General features: G+C 36.9%; 1 protein-coding gene across 2 annotated transcripts in view; it reads right to left on the reverse strand.

The window, feature by feature from the left end:
* The window catches only part of LOC139976892 (translation initiation factor eIF2B subunit gamma-like), a 109,529-nt gene that overhangs the window by 66,538 nt on the left and 19,828 nt on the right, over window positions 1–23,163 (reverse strand). Inside the window, exons 1-6 of one of the 2 annotated variants that reach the window (XM_071985779.1) lie at window positions 16,376–16,427; window positions 15,242–15,419; window positions 13,055–13,212; window positions 10,819–10,987; window positions 7,584–7,692; window positions 3,925–4,023 (exon numbers count right to left, since the gene is read on the reverse strand). In XM_071985779.1, the coding sequence (XP_071841880.1) occupies window positions 3,925–4,023; window positions 7,584–7,692; window positions 10,819–10,987; window positions 13,055–13,212; window positions 15,242–15,389 (683 nt within the window). In that variant the 5' untranslated portion in view covers window positions 15,390–15,419; window positions 16,376–16,427. Of the gene's footprint in view, window positions 1–3,924; window positions 4,024–7,583; window positions 7,693–10,818; window positions 10,988–13,054; window positions 13,213–15,241; window positions 15,420–16,375; window positions 16,428–23,163 lie in introns of those variants that run through there. The other variant, XM_071985770.1, reaches the window with a different exon arrangement.

Raw genomic sequence — 23,163 nt, forward strand, 5'->3', positions numbered from 1 at the left:
CTGGTCACAACTGGAACCAGCTTGGAGCACATGTAACATCTCTGGTTACAACTGGAACCAGCTTGGAGTACATGTAACATCTCTGGTTACAAATGCAATCACTTTGGAGTACACGTAACATCTCTGGTTACAAGTGCAACCACCTTGGAGTACATGAATCATCTCTGGTCGAAAACTGCAACCATCTTGCAGTAAATGTAACATCTCTGGTTACAACTGCAACCACCTTGGAGACACGTAACATCTCTAGTTACAACTGGAATCACATTGGAGTGCACTTAACATCTCTGGTTGAACTCCAACCAGCTTGGAGCACATGTAACATCTCTGGTTACAACTGGAACCAGCTTGGAGTACATGTAACATCTCTGGTTACAAGTGCAATCACCTTGGAGTACACGTAACATCTCTGGTTACAACTGGAATCACATTGGAGTACACATAACATCTCTGGTTACAAGTGCAATCACTTTGGAGTACATGTAACATCTCTGGTTACAAGTGCAACCACCTTGGAGTACATGAATCATCTCTGGTCGAAAACTGCAACCATCTTGCAGTAAATGTAACATCTCTGGTTACAACTGCAACCATCTTGGAGTACACGTAACATCTCTAGTTACAACTGGAATCACATTGGAGTACACATAACATCTCTGGTTACAAGTGCAATCACCTTGGAGTATACGTAACAGCTCTGGTTACAAGTGCAATCACCTTGGAGTACAAGTAACATCTCTGGTTACAAGGGCAATCACCTTGGAGTACACGTAACATCTCTGGTTACAAGTGCAATCACCTTGGAGTACACATAACATCTCTGGTTACAAGTGCAATCACCTTGGAGTACATGTAACATCTCTGGTTACAAGTGCAATCACCTTGGAGTTCATGTAACATCTCTGGTTACAAGTGCAACCACCTTGGAGTACAAGTAACATCTGGTTAATACTGGAACCAACTTGGAGTACATGTACCATCTCTGGTTAAAGCTCGAACCAGCTTGGAGCACATGTAACGCCTCTGGTTACAACTGCAAACCACCTTTGACGACATGTAACCCCTCTGGTTAAATCTGCAATCATCTTTTGAGTCCACGTAACATCTCTGGCCAAAGTGAAATCACCTTGGAGTACATGAATCGTCTCTGGTCGAAACTGCAATCACCTTTGAGTACACGTAACATCTCTGGTTAATACTGGAACCAACTTAGAGTACTTCTTACATTTCTGATAATGCAGTTAGCATCTATAGATGAATGTGCAGTGTCACCAATGTACAGTACCAAACGTTTGATTGCTCGAATGCAATGTGTATACAAAGTTCAGATCATTATAATAATTAAAATCCCTTTCACATTTGTCATTGACATCTTTCGATCCAGCAATATATATTAGAACTGATTTTATTGTACTAACACAGCTGAAGACGGATTTTGCCAGGCATAATTTAAATGGATTTAAAGAGGAGAGCTGGCTCTAAGCATGACTTTGACCAACCCAACCACCCAGACTTCCTCAACCATCCTCTTATTAGTAGCACAAATGTGTCAAGTCAGACTACACAGACACAATATCAACCGCATCAATATACAACAAACACCAACAAACAAATACATGACAAGTTACAAGTAGTTAAACAAAACAAATGGATCAATGAAATTAACTCTCTTTTTTTCAAGTATCAACAATTTTGAAACTCAAAGGCATTGTGTGTAATGTAGTTCACACTGTATACATTGGTTTGTCCTGCTCATATTGCAGTATTGATATCTCAATTATTTAGGACTGAGAACAGACCAAGGCCAAAGGGTCTTGGACAAGGACCTTAAATAAAAGTTACAGCTGAAAATGAGTGTGAATACTGTGTTTAGGTCCCCGGTTAGAGTCACTCCAAGATTAATGTATGTCGTCCAGTTACAGAATTGTTGACTATTGCCAATTCATAATCTTGGACGTTAAATATGAATGTAAGAGACCGACTTCAGTCAGCTTGCGGCTTTGATAAGCCAATGACGCTCTCTTCGCGAGTTCCTGCTTGCAGGAGGATTTAAAATACATACATACATACATACAATGACTGATTTAAGGTGTATGTTCTATGCTAAGTTTTGCTTCTTTATATTTTATTGTATTGCTTTGACTTTTCTCCAAGATCTTCAATTTGGTTTACAATTCTATTTCAAGAATGTTATCTCTCTATTCTATTACATGTGAAATATACATTCTTGAGCAGTTTTCTACTCCCATGAACACTTCCTCTGCTAGTAATGGCATTACACAGCGTGTGTGATTACCAACTGAATGTAAAACGACGGTCACTTTTTCTTCTGTGGTTCAATCCAATTCCCGACAATATATACAAAATATTTCAAATCCAAGCAGTGCATTGTCTGGTTTTTGATTCTGATACATGAGAAATAACTTACTTGCAAGTGTGTGGTGTCTTGATGTTAAAATAATACATCTCTAACCTGACTTAATGTAAATTGGAGAGGTTATAAATATATCAAAATTCATGGTGTTATGTTGTTCGAACTTGTTTGAGAAGCTATCACAATACTTTCTACAACTATGAAACCTTAGTTAGATCTGATAAGAGAGTTCAAAACATCACTTCTGTCATGTCACAGGTGGAGTTTTCTTTACATTAATCTTCTCCATTGTCTGTTGTTTATCATCAGGCTTCTACTCCGTGACTTCAAATTATAGATCTCAGAGGGTGCAGAGCGATAGAAACATTTCAAGGCACGTTTGTCTTGATTTATTATAGTCGACATCACGTTTACTAGTTTTTCTTGTAATCCACTGGGCTGCCATGTGTGAATATAAAATGTTCAAAGATGGAATTCTTAAGCAGGAAACTGACAGTTGAGAAATAGAATCCATCTGTTCATTAACTGACCATTGACATCATTAACAGCCAAATTTTGTTAATGTTTGCAATTGTTTACAATTACTATTCAGTGGACATATCAGGTATGAATGAAATCAGGGGTAGCTCAAGGCACCATTCCATTAATAACAAAATCAGATTCAGCCTCACATCAGCACTGGTGGCTACAGACTGTTTCAAGTCTCCTTTTTTCAAAGTTAAAATCCTTTCAATCTAAGTATAATACAGTCCTCTGTGGATGCATTACAAACAATAACCCTTTAATACACCGAGATCAGGGGTGGGAAACCTTTTTGAATGAATGGGCCAGATATAAGGAGTGAAAAATTGACTGGGCCGCACCTAACCAACGACCTGCTGTTGATTTCAAACCTTTTCTTCCGAGGACTTTCAAGCGATAGGTGTGTGTATTCACAAAAAAACATAATGTCAATAGAGTACAGTTGATAATTCATGGGGATAATAGGCCTACCTGACAGCATCATTAGTGCCGATAAATTCTAAGCAGCTAGCTTGTTTTTTGTGATGATCTAAAATAGATTGTTTTCTTTTTCTTTTCTTGAGACATCTCACGGGCTGCAAAAAAATCACTGGCGGGCCGCATGTGGCCCGTAGATTGCTCATGCCAGACCTAGATGAATTAATTTGTATGTATGTATGTATGTATTTTAGATCCTCCTGCAAGCAGGAACTTGTCAAGAAGCCATCATTGGCTTATCAAAGCCGCAAGCTGACCGAAGTCAGTCTCTTAATTCATATTTAACGTCCATGAATTATGAATTGTAAATTTAATATTATCCTGCACTTGTTACCAAGTTTATTCACTTTCCATTCCAATGGTGTGCAATGCAGTACATAAAACCACTCACTATTTCTTCTCAGCACATTGACTAACATTTTGTAACAAATAAATGGCAATATTCTCACATTTAAGAGCAAGTTTAACTTTCTTAAATATACCATGACCTAATGCATTGTAGGCAAAAGTTCAATTTTTGTAAAGGTAAAAGCGTTTATTATGTATCTTACCTTCCAGCTTTGGTGTCTGCCAAAAAATCTATGACCCATTTTTTCATGATGTACAGATGTGCGTCCATCAGATTAGTTCTGACCTCAAAATTTGGGTACCTATGGGAGACAGGAATATAAATTATAGAAAGTAGAGGGTTACCTATAAATTACCACAAAGAGCAGTAAGAAAAATGATTGTTATAATCCTGAGAAATCACTGGTCTTTTTAAACTGATGTTATGACAATTGTCATATTTACAGATGAATTAAACCTACAGACACAGGTTTGAACTGGTTCATGCATCAATTCAGTTTCAAGAGCTGAAGACAGGACTACTAGTGCAGACACTAGTTGGCCATGAAAATTAAAAATTTAGGTCATGAGAATCATAAATAATAATTCATAAATAAGAAACTTTCTTTCAAAACAGCTCTAAAATCACTGTAATAATGATAAAATGGCCATTCAAAATGGCGCTGTTAAAATAGTGTGAGTATTCGTTTGTTAGAATCCTTGTAGAGTAAAAAAAACAAATACCAAAAAAATAACATGATGTAAGTAAAGTTTGTAAATGCCTTTAACCAGGGTTTCCCTAACATTATCCCCCCCACAAACCCCCTGTGGATGTCAGAGTTGCCCACGAACCGCCAACTTTTCGAGACACGATCTGAGTCATTATTATACTATGGCACGGTACAGTACTACTATGGCAACATATGCATATGGAACGCGAAAAGAGTTTGTCAATAAGGTACGACTTTTGTACATTACTAAATTATATGATTCAACAAAAAGTACTCTATTTTTGACTTTCAGAAACGTCTCACAAACCCCCTGGGATGGACTCACGCACCCCCTGGGGGTTCATGCACCCCAGTTAGGGAACCCTTGCCTTAGATTATAACACACCCACATTTGGAACCAAGAGGACACTCTGTATAAATTCACTATATGATAATTTGTCTGTTACAACAAAAAAGACACCTGGCAGACAGACAGACAGACCAACAAACTCAGAGTTGATGAATGCACCTGACTAAAGGAATACAAACCATTGAAGGTTCAGCTGGAGTTCAAAACAGCCAAAAACAATCAACTGTTTGATGAGGTCAAGTGTAGCTTTTTGTAATGGAAATGTAGGTTAGCTGAGCAAGAAAGCCGATACCTTAATTCAACTGTCAGAATGACGACTTTATTTCTTACTCGGCGTTGTGTAATGTGAGAAGAAATATCTACAGAATACTGACATCCTTTCAGATAACATTCCATAGCCATCTAAGATGTCTGATGTGACTGGGGTGAATAGCAGTTCAAAGACTTTTTTTTGGATACAAGTTTAGCTCTACTGCAAACCTTTATTTTGATATCCTTTATTCTAACATCAGCAAAATCTCTTTTATGGGAATTTTTCCTGTTTTTTTGTTGCTGTGATTGAATCTACTGGTTCTGAAATGCACTACAGAACAGTTTTCAAGACCTTTCACTTACCATAAATAGCCCAGAACAATGCATTGTAGGACTTCAAAACCCATATTTATTTTTCTTTTATTTGTCATTCATGCTCACTTAATTCCACCATAGAATGGAAATATGTATTTGTTTGCCAACAGGTGATTGTATCTTAGTGATAAACTACCAAGCTCAGAATTTTGCAATTTTAGGAACTTGCTATTAAGATATTCCAATGCATACACAAAATCTACTGGCTCAAATCATCTTGCCCACTTGCATTTGATTAATTTTTCACTGACAAAACAATGTAATTGCCTTTTTTCTTTCTACTGGCAAACAGAGAAATCCACTGGACTTTAGTCAATACATAGCTTGAATTTCAAGGCCAGCTGCCTTCATGTGGTCTTTATATTTCACTCCTCTTCTCACAGCTCTCTTCCACCCTTTTTTCTCCACACTTTTCCGTCTTTGTCCTTCTCCAGTTTATTCCCTACCCCCTTCCCTTAAACCTCTCTTTGTCCCCCTACTGTTTATCTCCTACTGTACACCTCCTCTTCCCCTGTTGGTTTTCTTTCTTTCTTCTCTCCATCCCTTGTCAACTAATCCCCTTACATCTATCTCTTTGTATTCACCATGCTCATTAACCTGTCTGTATTCTGTGCGTGTTTTTGTCCCTTCTGTTACTGTTACTTGTCATTCAGCCTTTGAAGAAGATCCTGCTAGGATCGAAACGTTAGGCCAACTTACTTTTACACAATCTTTATATTAAGTTAGATTTATGCATAGCTTTGCTGAAAATACAGATAGATAGGAAAACAGCCAAACACATTCAATGAAGTAGCTCATGAAACTCAAGTGTGCAGTTTTATTTTGGAAATATAGGCTAGCTAAGCAAGAAACCAGGTGTACCTTCTTCAGTGTCACACCAGAAGGTTTTGAATCATTCTCATTTCATAATCCAGATTTCAATTGTTAGGAAAGTGAAAAGTAGAGAAATGTAACTAGTTGCTGAATGTGAAATTAGGAGAATGTTTTAATAAGTGATTATAAGATGTCTTCCTTGTTAACTGAAGACTAAATCCATAGTAAAGTTATAGTAAAGTTCCACAGAGACTAGTAGATGTTTATTCCCTAACATCTGAAAGATAACATGAAGATGACTGCCTACAGTACATAATAACATAGGTGCAATCTGTCAGAAGGAAGAGGGGGTATATCATGTATTTAGCTGCGTGGAACTATGCAATCAAAAGGATTTAGTCTTCACTTAATTTTGGGACATCTAATATATTTTGGACACCAATGATTAAACTAAACAAAGCAGACAATGAAACATAAATGTCACTAGGAATATTTCTTGTGTAAACATACTGACTGACTGACTCACTCACATACTGACTGACTGACTCACTGACTGACTCAATGACTGACTGACTCACTCACTCACTGACTGACTCACTGAATGAATCACTGACTGACTCACTGACTGACTCACTCACTGACTGACTCAGACTGCCTCACTCACTGACTGACTGGACTGACTCACTAACTGACTGACTCACTCACTGACTGTCTCACTGACTGACTCATTGACTGACTTACTGGCTCACTCACTCACTGACTGTCTCAATCACCGACTCATTCACTGACATGTTCTCAGTGGCAATTACAACAAGCTGCTTGAAAGTATTGTTCTAAAAAAATTTACTATGACTATTTTGTCTATTACCAATATCAACACAATATGACTTTTCAAAAGGTTTTCAATTTCTGTTTTGTTCTGAAGTTTTTCCACCATTATTTTACATTTTTTAATCTTCAAAAAAAAACTGATGAAGTAATTAAATCTGCAACTGAAATTTAAAGTCTCACAGGTATACTAACTCAAGAATTTAATCAAAGCTGACTTACTTACTGACTGACTCACTCACCAGGGCTATTTGATTAATAGACTGACTATCTGACTTACTCACTGGCTAACTGACTATCTGACTGATTGAGTGACTGACTGACTGACTATCTGACTGACTGGCTCACCAAGGTATTTGATTAACTAAGTAAGTGAATATCTGATTAACTGACTGGCTGACTCTTTGGCTAACTGATTAACTGACTAACTATCTGATTAACTGACTATCTAACTGACTCACTTGCTAACTGACTATCTGACTGACTGAGTGACTGGCTATCTGGCTGAGTGACTGACTCACTCACTTAAACTTACCTTTTCAATAAAGATGTATCTATACTTAAGTCATCCTCCACATCAGCCTCTGCAGTGAGCATTAAAAGACGATTACTCTCCTCAGACAAAGCCACAATGTCCTTTTGTTCTAGACGAAAAGAGAAGGGAAACAGGAGACATTAAAGAGTGAAAACTTTCACAGTAATTTGTTGCTGTTGTGCCGCTTTAGATTTAGCCACAAAGACAATTTGATGTAGGTGAAGAAATAAAAACACAAAATATATTGAACAATGAAATATTTGAGAGAATTTTGATGTTTGATTGCTGTTTTTCTTTCTTTTTCTGTCTTTGATTGCTGTATTTTCTCTTTCATTTGGAATTGTTTTTCTTTTCTTTTGTCTAATTGCATTATTTTCTTTGTTTTTTATTTCTGTGTTTTCCTTTGTCTTTTGTTTCTGACTGCTGTGGTCTCTCTTCTCTTTTGAGTTAAATACTGTGTTTTCTATTTTCTTTGGTTTTCTCTTGCTGTTTTTTTCTTTGTCTTTTGTGTTTTTCCTCTTTTTTTTTACATCTGATCAAAGAGATACTTGCAAGATTCTTTTCAGGTTCATTCTCTCTTGAAAAAGCTGCAAATACTTTACTGTCTATTCATTTGCTAAAAGGCAGCAGCTGACATAAAACTCAGTTCGTACAAGGCAAAAGGCAGCAAAAGAACTAGAAAAGTACTAGCCACTAATATTAGGAAAATCCATCCCTCTGATTATAAGATCCGCTCTAAGGTACTAGCCACTAGGATTAGGAGAATCCATCCCTCAGATTATAAGATCTACTAAAAGGTACTAGCTACTAGGATTAGGAGAATCCATACCTCTGATAATAAGATCTGCTCTAAGGTACTAGCCACTAGGATTAGGAAAATCCATCCCTCAGATTATAAGATCTACTAAAAGGTACTAGCTACTAGGATTAGGAGAATCCATACCTCTGATAATAAGATCTGCTCTAAGGTACTAGCCACTAGGATTAGGAAAATCCATTCCCCTAATTATTAGATCTAAGGTACTAGCCTTCTTTCTTCATTGCTTCATTTTTATCTCCTTTTGTTTTCTATTACTGTTTCTCATTCTTTTGTTTCTGATTGCTTTGTTTTCTCTGCTCTTGATGACTGTGAAATGGAGCCAACCTGTGTATTTGTTTGTCCTTTGCTATATTAATTGGTGTAAATCAAAGCCAAGTACTTTTGTAATGGTCTACAACAACATTGGAAGACATACGTGAAAAACTTAAATGAATGTATGTATTTTAGATCCTCCTGCAAGCAGGAACTTGCAAAGAAGCCATCATTGGTTTATCGAAGTTGTAAGCTGACTGAAGTCAGTCTCTTAGATTCATATTTTAACATCCACGATTATGAATTGATAATTGTCAACAACTCTGTAACTGGACGACATACATTAATCTTGGAGTGACTCGAACTCGGGACCTTATGATTGAAAGGCACTAGCGTTAACCACTGAGCTGACACGCCATGAAATATATACTATAGAGAGCTACGTCTAGAGGAAATGAGACCAGAAAGTCTGTTGGCTTTGTGCTCCCTCGCTACACAATTTGCTCAAAATTCCACATATCTGACTGATGTAGAGCAAGGTAAGGCTTTAACAGTATAGAACTTTACTTTCCCAAATGTTTCAATATCCAGAAAGAAGTCTTCCTAGGTGAAATATAGACACAGCTGTGTGAACAAATGGACATTTCCTTATACCAAATTCAAGCTACTTTAGGAAAGCTCTGCCACCAACCATCCCTGAAATAATTGTTATTAAATGCATGAGAGTAATACATGACATTGTTTATACACTGTGAAATATCACTAAAACTAACTGCCAGAGCCAAAGTCATTAAGTATAAGTCAAAGAGAATAAGACCAATTTTGTGACCATTTGAGATACCCTCTTGACTAATATGAGCCAATTTTGAGGACATTTGAGATAACCTGTAGACCCATTTATGGTCAGAGGTGAAATTGAAAATTGATGAGGACCACTTGTGTCTGTTTAATAAAGTTTCAAACACAAGAGTCACAACCAATTGAAGCTGATTTAATTTCCTGGATGACTATATATGTATAGTTGAACATCACTTGAGATCTATTTTATACTGGACCCATTCACTAAACTGAACTGAAATTGACCCAACTATGTTCACCAAAGGAAAGTCATAGCATGGTACTCACAGATTAATTGTACTTTTATTTGGATTTTACAAGTTAACAAGCACTACATACTTTGACACATGTTGATATCATGTGAACTTTGACCTCTACCAATTTCTGATAGCTGGTTCTACATACTAAGTATGAAGTTCCACAAAATTTTTACTTTTTGAGTTATCATGTTTCACAAGGTTTTATAGACTATGACTTAAATGTTGACTGCAAATGACCTTTGACCCCCACCAATTTCAATAGGGTTCTTGTACTTACCAAGCTGGATCTACATACTAAGAATGAAGTCTAACAAAGATGTACTTTTTGAGTCTAATAATTTACACATAATTTACACAGTTTCCAGACTTTGACCTCTTTCTGGTTACCCTAAATGACCATTGAACTTCACTAAACAGAATAGGGTTCTTGTACTCAATAAGATGGATCCACATACCAAGTATATAGTTAATCCACTATGACCTTGTTGACTTGTGATGTTAACAAGCGTCACAGACACACACACACGCACACACTTGTATTACATTCAGACCGAGGACCCCATTGTATTTTCCATTGTTCAAATCCATGTACCCAAACCTTAACAATAGCCCATAACAACTGAATTCTTTCGAGGACTTGGTGATTCTTTAGAAATCACATCCGAGGACCTGGAATTCTTTTGTTCCAGCCCTCGGTCAAAATACAAAACAAGTGCACGCACACAGGCGCACACACCATCACCATCGTATGCATTCCTTCTGCCTCCAGCAAGGAATGAAAATAATTATGGTTCCAATGTCATGTTTTAATCTACACATCTCAACATCTACACTGCTATTATCAAAGAGGATAATATAAAATGTGAACAATCTGGTTGGGAGTATACAAATTAAGAAAGGTGTGATATTAATATGCCAGTCACGGTCCAACCGAAGCACTCTTGTAAATGGTCGAGAGGGTATTTTACTTCCTGGACTGAAAAATCACCTTGCAACTGGTTGTGAAATGAGACAAAAAAGTTTCTGCCATCATCAAAAGACTGATTGATTATTGCTATAAAATTACCCTGTTTTCTCTTTGACTTGGGACCCGGGACAGCAACACTCTCAGGAGTCTGTTCTGACGGTGATAACATGAGAGCTGTTATTGTACTGTCATGAACACGATGTACATCGGCCAGGAGATGCAGCTCAATGTCTGTAATTAAATCACAGCTGACAACCAGTACATCTGTCTGCAAACACATAAACAAGAAACCATCATTACTAATCTTCTACTTTAAACGACTAATACTTTATGAATAGAGACACGCCCAAGGGGGGACGTGGAAGGGATCCTAGCAGTACGAAATACGGCACAACGCAATAGTATCCAGTTTCATCAGTGTTTTACAGCACAAGTTCAGAACTGTTAAAGAACAACCTATGCCCAGTATTAATTAAAGGTGATAGCCAGCATCCTCTAAACCCTCAACATATATGGAAGCAGTGTCATCACCACCAGGACACTCTTGCTATCAAACCCAGAAAATATCTGTTTTTCTTCGATTAATTAATTTCACTCTGAAAACTTGCTGTCATAGAACCTCTATACTTAAAACCTTGGTCAGCAGTGAACAAACAGCGTGGCCCCAGCTGGGGACTAACTGCTTCACTCAGTGTAACAATATATACAAGTCTCTACTGACCTTGGAAGCAAGAGCAGCAGTACCCTATATACTGTGTTTACAACTTACTAACTTACTAAACTTACTAAACACTCTACACACTAAGAAAATGACACTTCAATCTCTTAGAAAGTAGGCAATAAACACTGGACTAAGTTCTGTAGCACATGTACACTAAACCCACAGTTGTAAAGAGGCTATGCAAAGAAGGTAGCCCACTGGCACTCAACATCCTGTTTCTAGAAAATTGAGAGAACAAAGGAAGGTGAACATGAGGATGACAGAGTTCACCCATGGAGAGCCAAACAGGCAAAATTTCAATTTACCACATGTACATACAGTAGTTAGGGCAGACAGTAATACTTGTGGAATAATGCAAGACACAGGTTGACATGTGTGAGCTTAATGCAGACTTTAATTACGCATGGAGTAAATCAGTGATGATTTCCAATCTCCATTAACATGAAAGTTTACCCGGCTTTTTAATGTTTTAATTTTATGTTATAATTTCCTGGTCATTTCTTCATTATTGTAAATTACACTTGTACAACAGGTACTTATGACAATTGTAAATGTCTCGAACAATGTTACAATGTTGACTTCCAAACCTTAAATAATTTATCACTGAGGTGAAAGCCCCTAATTCTTTACCCATACAAGTATTCTTGTTGTATTAGAAGCTTTCAGTCAAAGCCCCTGACTCCTTACCCTGGAAACAAGGATTCTTGCTGTATTAAAAGCTTCCAGTCAGAGCTGTATCTTGTGTTGGAAAGCAAGATTGCATCATTTCTGAATGTGCTGTATCACACAAAATGGGGCTCTCCATAGATTTAACAGAGGACACTGTCATATTGTGGTGTTCAGTAATCTCTGAGTTGCAGTAACACGATCGCATAAAGGTGCTCACAAACTTAAAACACACCTGACCTGAAATCTTGCACACTGACTAGCTAGGTGACTGACTAGTTCAAAGTTCCACTTGTGTAGTTTCGTTGAATGAGAAACATACTTTAGAAAACACCAGTTTAGGTGCACTCCAAACAGGTAGCTAGACTTAAAACTTCAAAACTATGTATGAAAAGATCTCTCCATCAAAAATAACAAAGCAAATTGTATATATATATATATACTAATAGTGATGAAACTGATATACACGAATAGTGATGAAACTGATATGATCAACAGTGTGAGACTGTAGTTTGATAGGATGGATATGACAGCGCCCTCTATTTATGTTGGTCAGAGTGGCTGAAGAGTTCCCATTGGATACATTCTCTTTAAGATTTCTACCTGGTTACAATTAGTATATATGCACCCGACACAGTGATTACAGAGTTCACAATTAGTATGACCCATCCAATACAGAATATTATGTGTCCCACAGTAATATTTTATTGATACACTTGAAAAGCTTAAAAACAAAGTAAAAATGCCCAACTTAATCCCTCATGGTTGCAATTTTGGTGGGCTTAAATAGCAGAATATAATTCAAAGGTATATCTCATCTTTCATAAGCAATGACCAGCTTATTTCATTATTAAATACAGCTTTCATTAATAGATGTATTAAACATAAACCACCAGTATGAAAACTTAATCAAACTGTACTGTACGAATTATTTTGTCAAATGTTTACTTTGATTTTATCTGATATAAACCGCAGTGTATCGGCAGTGCCCCAGTCTTCCTCATCCGGTATGGTTACATATTCCAGAGTTATGTCCAGGTTCCTCGCGGACCGCAGTGCCTGTATAAGGTCCCCTCGAATGGATTCCAAGATGACCACAATTGCACCTATAAAATAAAAACAGAGAAAGACCAGTTTAACAACCAGACACCAAATTTACTGCCAAATTATAAACTCATAAAGACAGAAATGCATTTTAAATACATGTTTGAATGTGGAATAGATCTCACAATGTCTGCCCATTACTTATATGTAATATCCATAACTAAGCTGTCCTAGGGAAACTTCTACCATGATATTTAATCCCCTTCTTAATAATTGCCACGACACTTGTCTTGACAGCCTAAATGATCTCTCTAAATCAGGGGTGGGTGACCTTTTTGAATGAATGGGCCAGATATAAGGGGTGAAAAATTGACTGGGCCGCACCTAACCAATGACCTGCTGTTTCAAACCTTTGATTCCGAGGACTTTCAAGCAATAGGTGTGTGTACTTAATCTGCATTCACAAAAACATAATGTCAATACAGTACAGCTGATAATTAATGGGGAAAATAGGCCTACCTGACAGCATCATTAGTGCCGATAAATTCTAAGCAGCTAGCTCGTTTTTTGTGATGTTGTAAAATAGATTGATTTTGTTCCCCTTTTTCTTGAGACATCTCACAGGCCGCAAAAGAATCACTGGCAGGCCGCATGTGGCCTGCGGGCTGTAGGTTGCCTACCCCTGCTCTAAATGGTTAACCTGCAGTCTCATTATAGCGATGAGGACTGGGTAGTTGTACTGTAGTGTGATTGGCAGCTAGACACAGGTATTGATTCTGATGTCAGTGGCTCTAGGAATTTCTAACATTTATTATTCATTTAACAAGCTTGCTCTGTTGGTCACTTTGCTGTATCATACATTGCCAGCTCACTCACCTGGGTAATGATTAGGAGAAACAGAAAGTTATCCAGTGGAGAAGTCCTGATGTAAATACCAAACAGCTTTATTTTTATATTATACATTTGTCAATGCTGCCGACCCCTTCTCCACTCTCCCCTCACTAAACTGTTACTGAGTCAATTGCAGGTTCATGGCATGAGAAACGTAAATTTTTGTTTGATTTCAGATTTATGCATATATATGCCTCTGTACTTACCTATGGTTATTTTATTTGTTTTGCTTCCATTTAGCTACAATTAAAACTGTGAGGGGTCACTGTTATTTCAATACTCTTTAAAGTTATGTACAAACATTTTTTTATATAAATACAAAAATTTGCAAAACTATCTATATAAACTAGCTTCTTTTTTTGATACGTTAATATTTCGTCAGTTCGATGAATGGGAAACATAAAGAAACTTAAATTTAGGTTTTCTGAAGTGTTTTTGCAGCCTCCTACTACACAATTCGTTGGCATTTTGATAATAACAGTTTGACAGAGTGAAGTGAATAGCTCGATCAAAATTTTGTTCTCGACCTACTCCGCACAAGTACGTCACAGGGTGACCTGCAGTCATGTGAGCGCTTAGGAATTTTTGCGCAGAGAGCAGATTCCTTGTCCAAAAGTGCTAGGTTTGATCAATTTTTACTGAGTCCGATAAGAAAATAATACAATGTGTCATACATCAATGGAAAGGTACAAGTGTAAAGATTCAATGTAACATACATTTGAAAGGATTAGAGAATGTCGAAAAACCACCAGCTGTGCATATTAACTGAAAACACTGTTAAATTACCAACCTTCAACATTCCATGTTCTGAAAGTTCTAAGGAATAACAAGCACCAGCAGAATAACTGGCTGGGCAGATTTTTGCCAATCAGACAATAGCCCCCCCGCCCCGCCCCCCAAAAAATCTTGAAAAGCACAGAGTGTTAATGAATAAACAATCTAATGATTTAGAAATTTGTATTGTACTGTACATCCATCACTGGAGAGTGACTCATCTATGATTTCTCAAATCCAAGTACAAAATAAAATCAATCACTGATGAGAAACATCAGTTACATGTGTCTGTAAAAGGAGGGTTATCTGATACAGAACATTTAAATTAGATTCTCTGAATGTCCATAGCATAACAGAGTATTTGTCTTTGCAAACAAGAAGTAGAGCTGGGTTAAACGGCCCGACAAAAATCATAATTTCTCATACTTTCAAATCCAGCTTTTTCCAGCATGTGGAGTGGATACCACAACATTGGTTTGTTGCCAATGGGCAGAAGAGGCTTGGCCTTATTGGTGGTTAGGTCTACCATTCTGGATCCACGGCCAGCAGCCATCACAACAGCCTGAAACTCCATGATATCTTTCAGCAGGTAGCACTTTCAAATCTAATGAAAGAAAGATAAAAAAAACAAAATAATTATAAATAGATTACGACAATCAATTGAGTTTTGAGCTTACAATCTTTATGAATTTTTCATGATTAAATTAAAAAGAGTGTGTCATATTCATCTATATCAATTACTATGAAACAACACTTAATGTAAAGTAACAAAATTTCAATGATGATCAGATTAATGAATGGAGTTTATATATTAAAGCACATTGGAATATACTGTACCTAAGTACAGTGCAGTTACACACAGTCATTTACTTAAAGGGTGTTTAGACTCGCGCACAAAGAAACGTCTCATGTCGGTAATCTGACCTAGTTTCGAATGAGGTGTAACAGAAGTGTTAGACACCACCATCGACCCCAGAAAACACACACAAAGCTTGCTACCATCGGTAATTAGACACTACTGTACAGTCAATACATACAGCTACGGTCAATACCCACAACACAGCGTACATAGAAGCGATGGACATCTCAGGTCTGGATAAAAGATAACAAGGTATCACGTTTCATTACTGTCTGCATTTTGTAGCGACAAGAAGAAAACTTCACTTGCAAGCAACGGAAAGTTAACTTTTTCAGAGCGCGGCACGCGGTTTGGGGAGAGTCTTCAATGCCTTTAAATAGAACAATCACATTAGCGAGTTTTGAAGCTGTTATCATGCTCTGAGCTAGTGTTAATCCTTCTTGCTGTAGCGTGAAAGCAGCGCAGTTATTTATGTTGTATAAAGCAAAGTACAATGCATTTATGTCTGATATAATTCGTATTTACGTGGTACATAATTCGGATTTATGTCGGCATAATTCAGCAATTACGTCGGACATAACTCAGCAATTATTTCCCATGCGGCCTACCATAAACGGGCGCAACGAAAGTCAATATTAAGGTCATTATTGGCACTCCACCGATAGGCTAAAAGTAAAAGGACAGTACAACATACTACCTACATCGCATTAGGCCTAGTTCCGCGAAACAAACATTTGCGTAAACGAACACTACTAACAGTAGCAACAGTCCGCTAGCACTGACCACAGTAAAGTGAGCCGCACTTTCAGCCGCGTTTTCAAACGATGAGAGGTGACAGCAATTGTTGAAGTTAGAGTGTGCATACTCGAAATGTGCAACTAGACAGGCTAGCGAAGCGCAATACGGTGTCTTGTAATGGCCATTATTCATCATAAGTCTGACAACAGGCACATTAGCTTTACAATTAATATTAATAATAATAATAATTATCTCAATTTAAAATAACTTGGCAATTTGATTTTTCCCTCTTTTCTTCAGGCTGTAAAGAAAAATCACCGTTGGACGCTTTTCGAGGACAAACGTGCACCTAAGGGAAACATGAAACATATACAGATCATAAATTAATCTCCATATCATTTCAATTTTGTGAGGGCAAGGCGTCCATTCTGAATCTTTATTTAACGTAAAATGAATGTGAGGACGGGTCAACGTGTGCGTCGAAAAGGAGACTGATGTAAATATAGACTTTTCTTTCCCAGATCAAAATTGAGCGAGTGAGTGCATGTATATGTTTTGTCGTAATACCCTTGTAGTTTTCTATACCACCATGACAAAAGAGGAGACGTAACCATAATTGATGAAAAAATAATAAAAAATATATGGAATGATAAGTATCATCAGCTTTACAAAAGTTTATAATCAAATTAATATATGTTGTAGAACTACTTTTCCTCAGACCCTAATGTGAAGATTGGAATGATCCACGGCCAATAAAGGATATATGACGTCATCATACCCCTTCCCAAAAACAATTTACGACTGATTTCAAAGATTTCTGAGTCTATATCTGCAATTGGCCTCATAGAAAATCCTTCAAATTCATATATATTGTAGAACTACCCTTCATCTATACCCTCATGTAAAGATTGGAGTGATCCGATGCCCACACAAGGATATATGACGTCATCAAATACCCCTTCCTCAAACATATTCACACGAGATTTCAAAATAAGGCTTAACTTTACACATAAATCGAATGTGCGGCTGACTTTATATCTGCAATTGGCCTCATAGAAAATCCTTCAAATTCATATGTATTGTAGAACTACTCTTCATCAATACCCTGATGTAAAGATTGGAGTGATCCGATGCCCACACAAGGATATATGACGTCATCAAATACCCCTTCCTCAAATATATTCACACGAGATTTCAAACTGCTTAAATTTACACATAAATCGAATGTGCGGCTGAGTTTATATCTGCAATTGGCCTCATAGAAAATCCTTCAAATTCATATATATTGTAGAACTACTCTTCATCTATACCCTCATGTAAAGATTGGAGTGATCCGATGCCCACACAAGGATATATGACGTCATCAAATACCCCTTCTTCACAAACATAATTACACGAGATTTCAAAATGCTTAACTTTACACATAAATCGAATGTGCGGCTGAGTTTATATCTGCAATTGGCCTCATAGAAAATCCTTCAAATTCATATATATTGTAGAACTACCCTTCATCTATACCCTCATGTTAAGATTGGAGTGATCCGATGCCCACACAAGGATATATGACGTCATCAAATACCCCTTCCTCAAACATATTCACACGAGATTTCAAAATAAGGCTTAACTTTACACATAAATCGAATGTGCGGCTGACTTTATATCTGCAATTGGCCTAATAGAAAATCCTTCAAATTCATATATATTGTAGAACTACTCTTCATCTATACCCTCATGTAAAGATTGGAGTGATCCGATGCCCACACAAGGATATATGACGTCATCAAATACCCCTTCCTCAAACATATTCACACGAGATTTCAAAATGCTTAACTTTACACATAAATCGAATGTGCGGCTGAGTTTATATCTGCAATTGGCCTCATAGAAAATCCTTCAAATTCATATATATTGTAGAACTACTCTTCATCTATACCCTCATGTAAAGATTGGATTGATCCGATGCCCACACAAGGATATATGACGTCATCAAATACCCCTTCCTTAAAAATATTGGGTGTTCAAATTAAGGCTTAACTTTACACATAAATCGAATGTGCGGCTGAGTTTATATCTGCAATTGGCCTCATAGAAAATCCTTCAAATTCATATATATTGTAGAACTACTCTTCATCTATACCCTCATGTTACGATTGGAGTGATCCGATGCCCACACAAGGAAATATGACGTCATCAAATACCCCTTCCTTAAAAATATTGGGAGTTCAAATTAAGGCTTAACTTTACACATAAATCGAATGTGCGGCTGACTTTATATCTGCAATTGGCCTCATAGAAAATCCTTCAAATTCATATATATTGTAGAACTACTCTTCATCTATACCCTCATGTAAAGATTGGATTGATCCGATGCCCACACAAGGATATATGACGTCATCAAATACCCCTTCCTTAAAAATATTGGGAGTTCAAATTAAGGCTTAACTTTACACATAAATCGAATGTGCGGCTGAGTTTATATCTGCAATTGGCCTCATAGAAAATCCTTCAAATTCATATATATTGTAGAACTACCCTTCATCTATACCCTCATGTTACGATTGGAGTGATCCGATGCCCACACAAGGATATATGACGTCATCAAATACCCCTTCCTCAAACATATTCACACGAGATTTCAAAATAAGGCTTAACTTTACACATAAATCGAATGTGCGGCTGACTTTATATCTGCAATTGGCCTCATAGAAAATCATTCAAATTCATATATATTGTAGAACTACCCTTCATCTATACCCTCATGTTAAGATTGGAGTGATCCGATGCCCACACAAGGATATATGACGTCATCAAATACCCCTTCCTCAAACATATTCACACGAGATTTCAAAATAAGGCTTAACTTTACACATAAATCGAATGTGCGGCTGACTTTATATCTGCAATTGGCCTCATAGAAAATCATTCAAATTCATATATATTGTAGAACTACTCTTCATCTATACCCTCATGTAAAGATTGGAGTGATCCGATGCCCACACAAGGATATATGACGTCATCAAATACCCCTTCCTCAAACATATTCACACGAGATTTCAAAATAAGGCTTAACTTTACACATAAATCGAATGTGCGGCTGAGTTTATATCTGCAATTGGCCTCATAGAAAATCCTTCAAATTCATATATATTGTAGAACTACTCTTCATCTATACCCTCATGTAAAGATTGGATTGATCCGATGCCCACACAAGGATATATGACGTCATCAAATACCCCTTCCTTAAAAATATTGGGTGTTCAAATTAAGGCTTAACTTTACACATAAATCGAATGTGCGGCTGAGTTTATATCTGCAATTGGCCTCATAGAAAATCCTTCAAATTCATATATATTGTAGAACTACTCTTCATCTATACCCTCATGTAAAAATTGGAGTGATCCGATGCCCACACAAGGATATATGACGTCATCAAATACCCCTTCCTCAAACATATTCACACGAGATTTCAAAATAAGGCTTAACTTTACACATAAATCGAATGTGCGGCTGAGTTTATATCTGCAATTGGCCTCATAGAAAATCCTTCAAATTCATATATATTGTAGAACTACCCTTCATCTATACCCTCATGTAAAGATTGGAGTGATCCGATGCCCACACAAGGATATATGACGTCATCAAATACCCCTTCCTCAAACATATTCACACGAGATTTCAAAATGCTTAACTTTACACATAAATCGAATGTGCGGCTGACTTTATATCTGCAATTGGCCTCATAGAAAATCATTCAAATTCATATATATTGTAGAACTACTCTTCATCTATACCCTCATGTAAAGATTAGATTGATCCGATGCCCACACAAGGATATATGACGTCATCAAATACCCCTTCCTTAAAAATATTGGGTGTTCAAATTAAGGCTTAACTTTACACATAATCGAATGTGCGGCTGAGTTTATATCTGCAATTGGCCTCATAGAAAATCATTCAAATTCATATATATTGTAGAACTACTCTTCATCTATACCCTCATGTTACGATTGGAGTGATCCGATGCCCACACAAGAAAATATGACGTCATCAAATACCCCTTCCTCAAACATATTGGGAGTTCAAATTAAGGCTTAACTTTACACATAAATCGAATGTGCGGCTGAGTTTATATCTGCAATTGGCCTCATAGAAAATCCTTCAAATTCATATATATTGTAGAACTACCCTTCATCTATACCCTCATGTTACGATTGGAGTGATCCGATGCCCACACAAGGATATATGACGTCATCAAATACCCCTTCCTCAAACATATTCACACGAGATTTCAAAATAAGGCTTAACTTTACACATAAATCGAATGTGCGGCTGACTTTATATCTGCAATTGGCCTCATAGAAAATCCTTCAAATTCATATATATTGTAGAACTACTCTTCATCTATACCCTCATGTAAAGATTGGATTGATCCGATGCCCACACAAGGATATATGACGTCATCAAATACCCCTTCCTCAAACATATTCACACGAGATTTCAAAATAAGGCTTAACTTTACACATAAATCGAATGTGCGGCTGACTTTATATCTGCAATTGGCCTCATAGAAAATCCTTCAAATTCATATGTATTGTAGAACTACTCTTCATCAATACCCTGATGTAAAGATTGGAGTGATCCGATGCCCACACAAGGATATATGACGTCATCAAATACCCCTTCCTCAAATATATTCACACGAGATTTCAAACTGCTTAAATTTACACATAAATCGAATGTGCGGCTGAGTTTATATCTGCAATTGGCCTCATAGAAAATCCTTCAAATTCATATATATTGTAGAACTACTCTTCATCTATACCCTCATGTAAAGATTGGAGTGATCCGATGCCCACACAAGGATATATGACGTCATCAAATACCCCTTCTTCACAAACATAATTACACGAGATTTCAAAATGCTTAACTTTACACATAAATCGAATGTGCGGCTGAGTTTATATCTGCAATTGGCCTCATAGAAAATCCTTCAAATTCATATATATTGTAGAACTACCCTTCATCTATACCCTCATGTTAAGATTGGAGTGATCCGATGCCCACACAAGGATATATGACGTCATCAAATACCCCTTCCTCAAACATATTCACACGAGATTTCAAAATAAGGCTTAACTTTACACATAAATCGAATGTGCGGCTGACTTTATATCTGCAATTGGCCTAATAGAAAATCCTTCAAATTCATATATATTGTAGAACTACTCTTCATCTATACCCTCATGTAAAGATTGGAGTGATCCGATGCCCACACAAGGATATATGACGTCATCAAATACCCCTTCCTCAAACATATTCACACGAGATTTCAAAATGCTTAACTTTACACATAAATCGAATGTGCGGCTGAGTTTATATCTGCAATTGGCCTCATAGAAAATCCTTCAAATTCATATATATTGTAGAACTACTCTTCATCTATACCCTCATGTAAAGATTGGATTGATCCGATGCCCACACAAGGATATATGACGTCATCAAATACCCCTTCCTTAAAAATATTGGGTGTTCAAATTAAGGCTTAACTTTACACATAAATCGAATGTGCGGCTGAGTTTATATCTGCAATTGGCCTCATAGAAAATCCTTCAAATTCATATATATTGTAGAACTACTCTTCATCTATACCCTCATGTTACGATTGGAGTGATCCGATGCCCACACAAGGAAATATGACGTCATCAAATACCCCTTCCTTAAAAATATTGGGAGTTCAAATTAAGGCTTAACTTTACACATAAATCGAATGTGCGGCTGACTTTATATCTGCAATTGGCCTCATAGAAAATCCTTCAAATTCATATATATTGTAGAACTACTCTTCATCTATACCCTCATGTAAAGATTAGATTGATCCGATGCCCACACAAGGATATATGACGTCATCAAATACCCCTTCCTTAAAAATATTGGGAGTTCAAATTAAGGCTTAACTTTACACATAAATCGAATGTGCGGCTGAGTTTATATCTGCAATTGGCCTCATAGAAAATCCTTCAAATTCATATATATTGTAGAACTACCCTTCATCTATACCCTCATGTTACGATTGGAGTGATCCGATGCCCACACAAGGATATATGACGTCATCAAATACCCCTTCCTCAAACATATTCACACGAGATTTCAAAATAAGGCTTAACTTTACACATAAATCGAATGTGCGGCTGACTTTATATCTGCAATTGGCCTCATAGAAAATCATTCAAATTCATATATATTGTAGAACTACCCTTCATCTATACCCTCATGTTAAGATTGGAGTGATCCGATGCCCACACAAGGATATATGACGTCATCAAATACCCCTTCCTCAAACATATTCACACGAGATTTCAAAATAAGGCTTAACTTTACACATAAATCGAATGTGCGGCTGACTTTATATCTGCAATTGGCCTCATAGAAAATCATTCAAATTCATATATATTGTAGAACTACTCTTCATCTATACCCTCATGTAAAGATTGGAGTGATCCGATGCCCACACAAGGATATATGACGTCATCAAATACCCCTTCCTCAAACATATTCACACGAGATTTCAAAATAAGGCTTAACTTTACACATAAATCGAATGTGCGGCTGAGTTTATATCTGCAATTGGCCTCATAGAAAATCCTTCAAATTCATATATATTGTAGAACTACTCTTCATCTATACCCTCATGTAAAGATTGGATTGATCCGATGCCCACACAAGGATATATGACGTCATCAAATACCCCTTC

This window comes from Apostichopus japonicus, chromosome 2, assembly GCF_037975245.1.
Source record: "Apostichopus japonicus isolate 1M-3 chromosome 2, ASM3797524v1, whole genome shotgun sequence".
Taxonomy (NCBI): Eukaryota; Metazoa; Echinodermata; class Holothuroidea; order Aspidochirotida; family Stichopodidae; genus Apostichopus; species Apostichopus japonicus.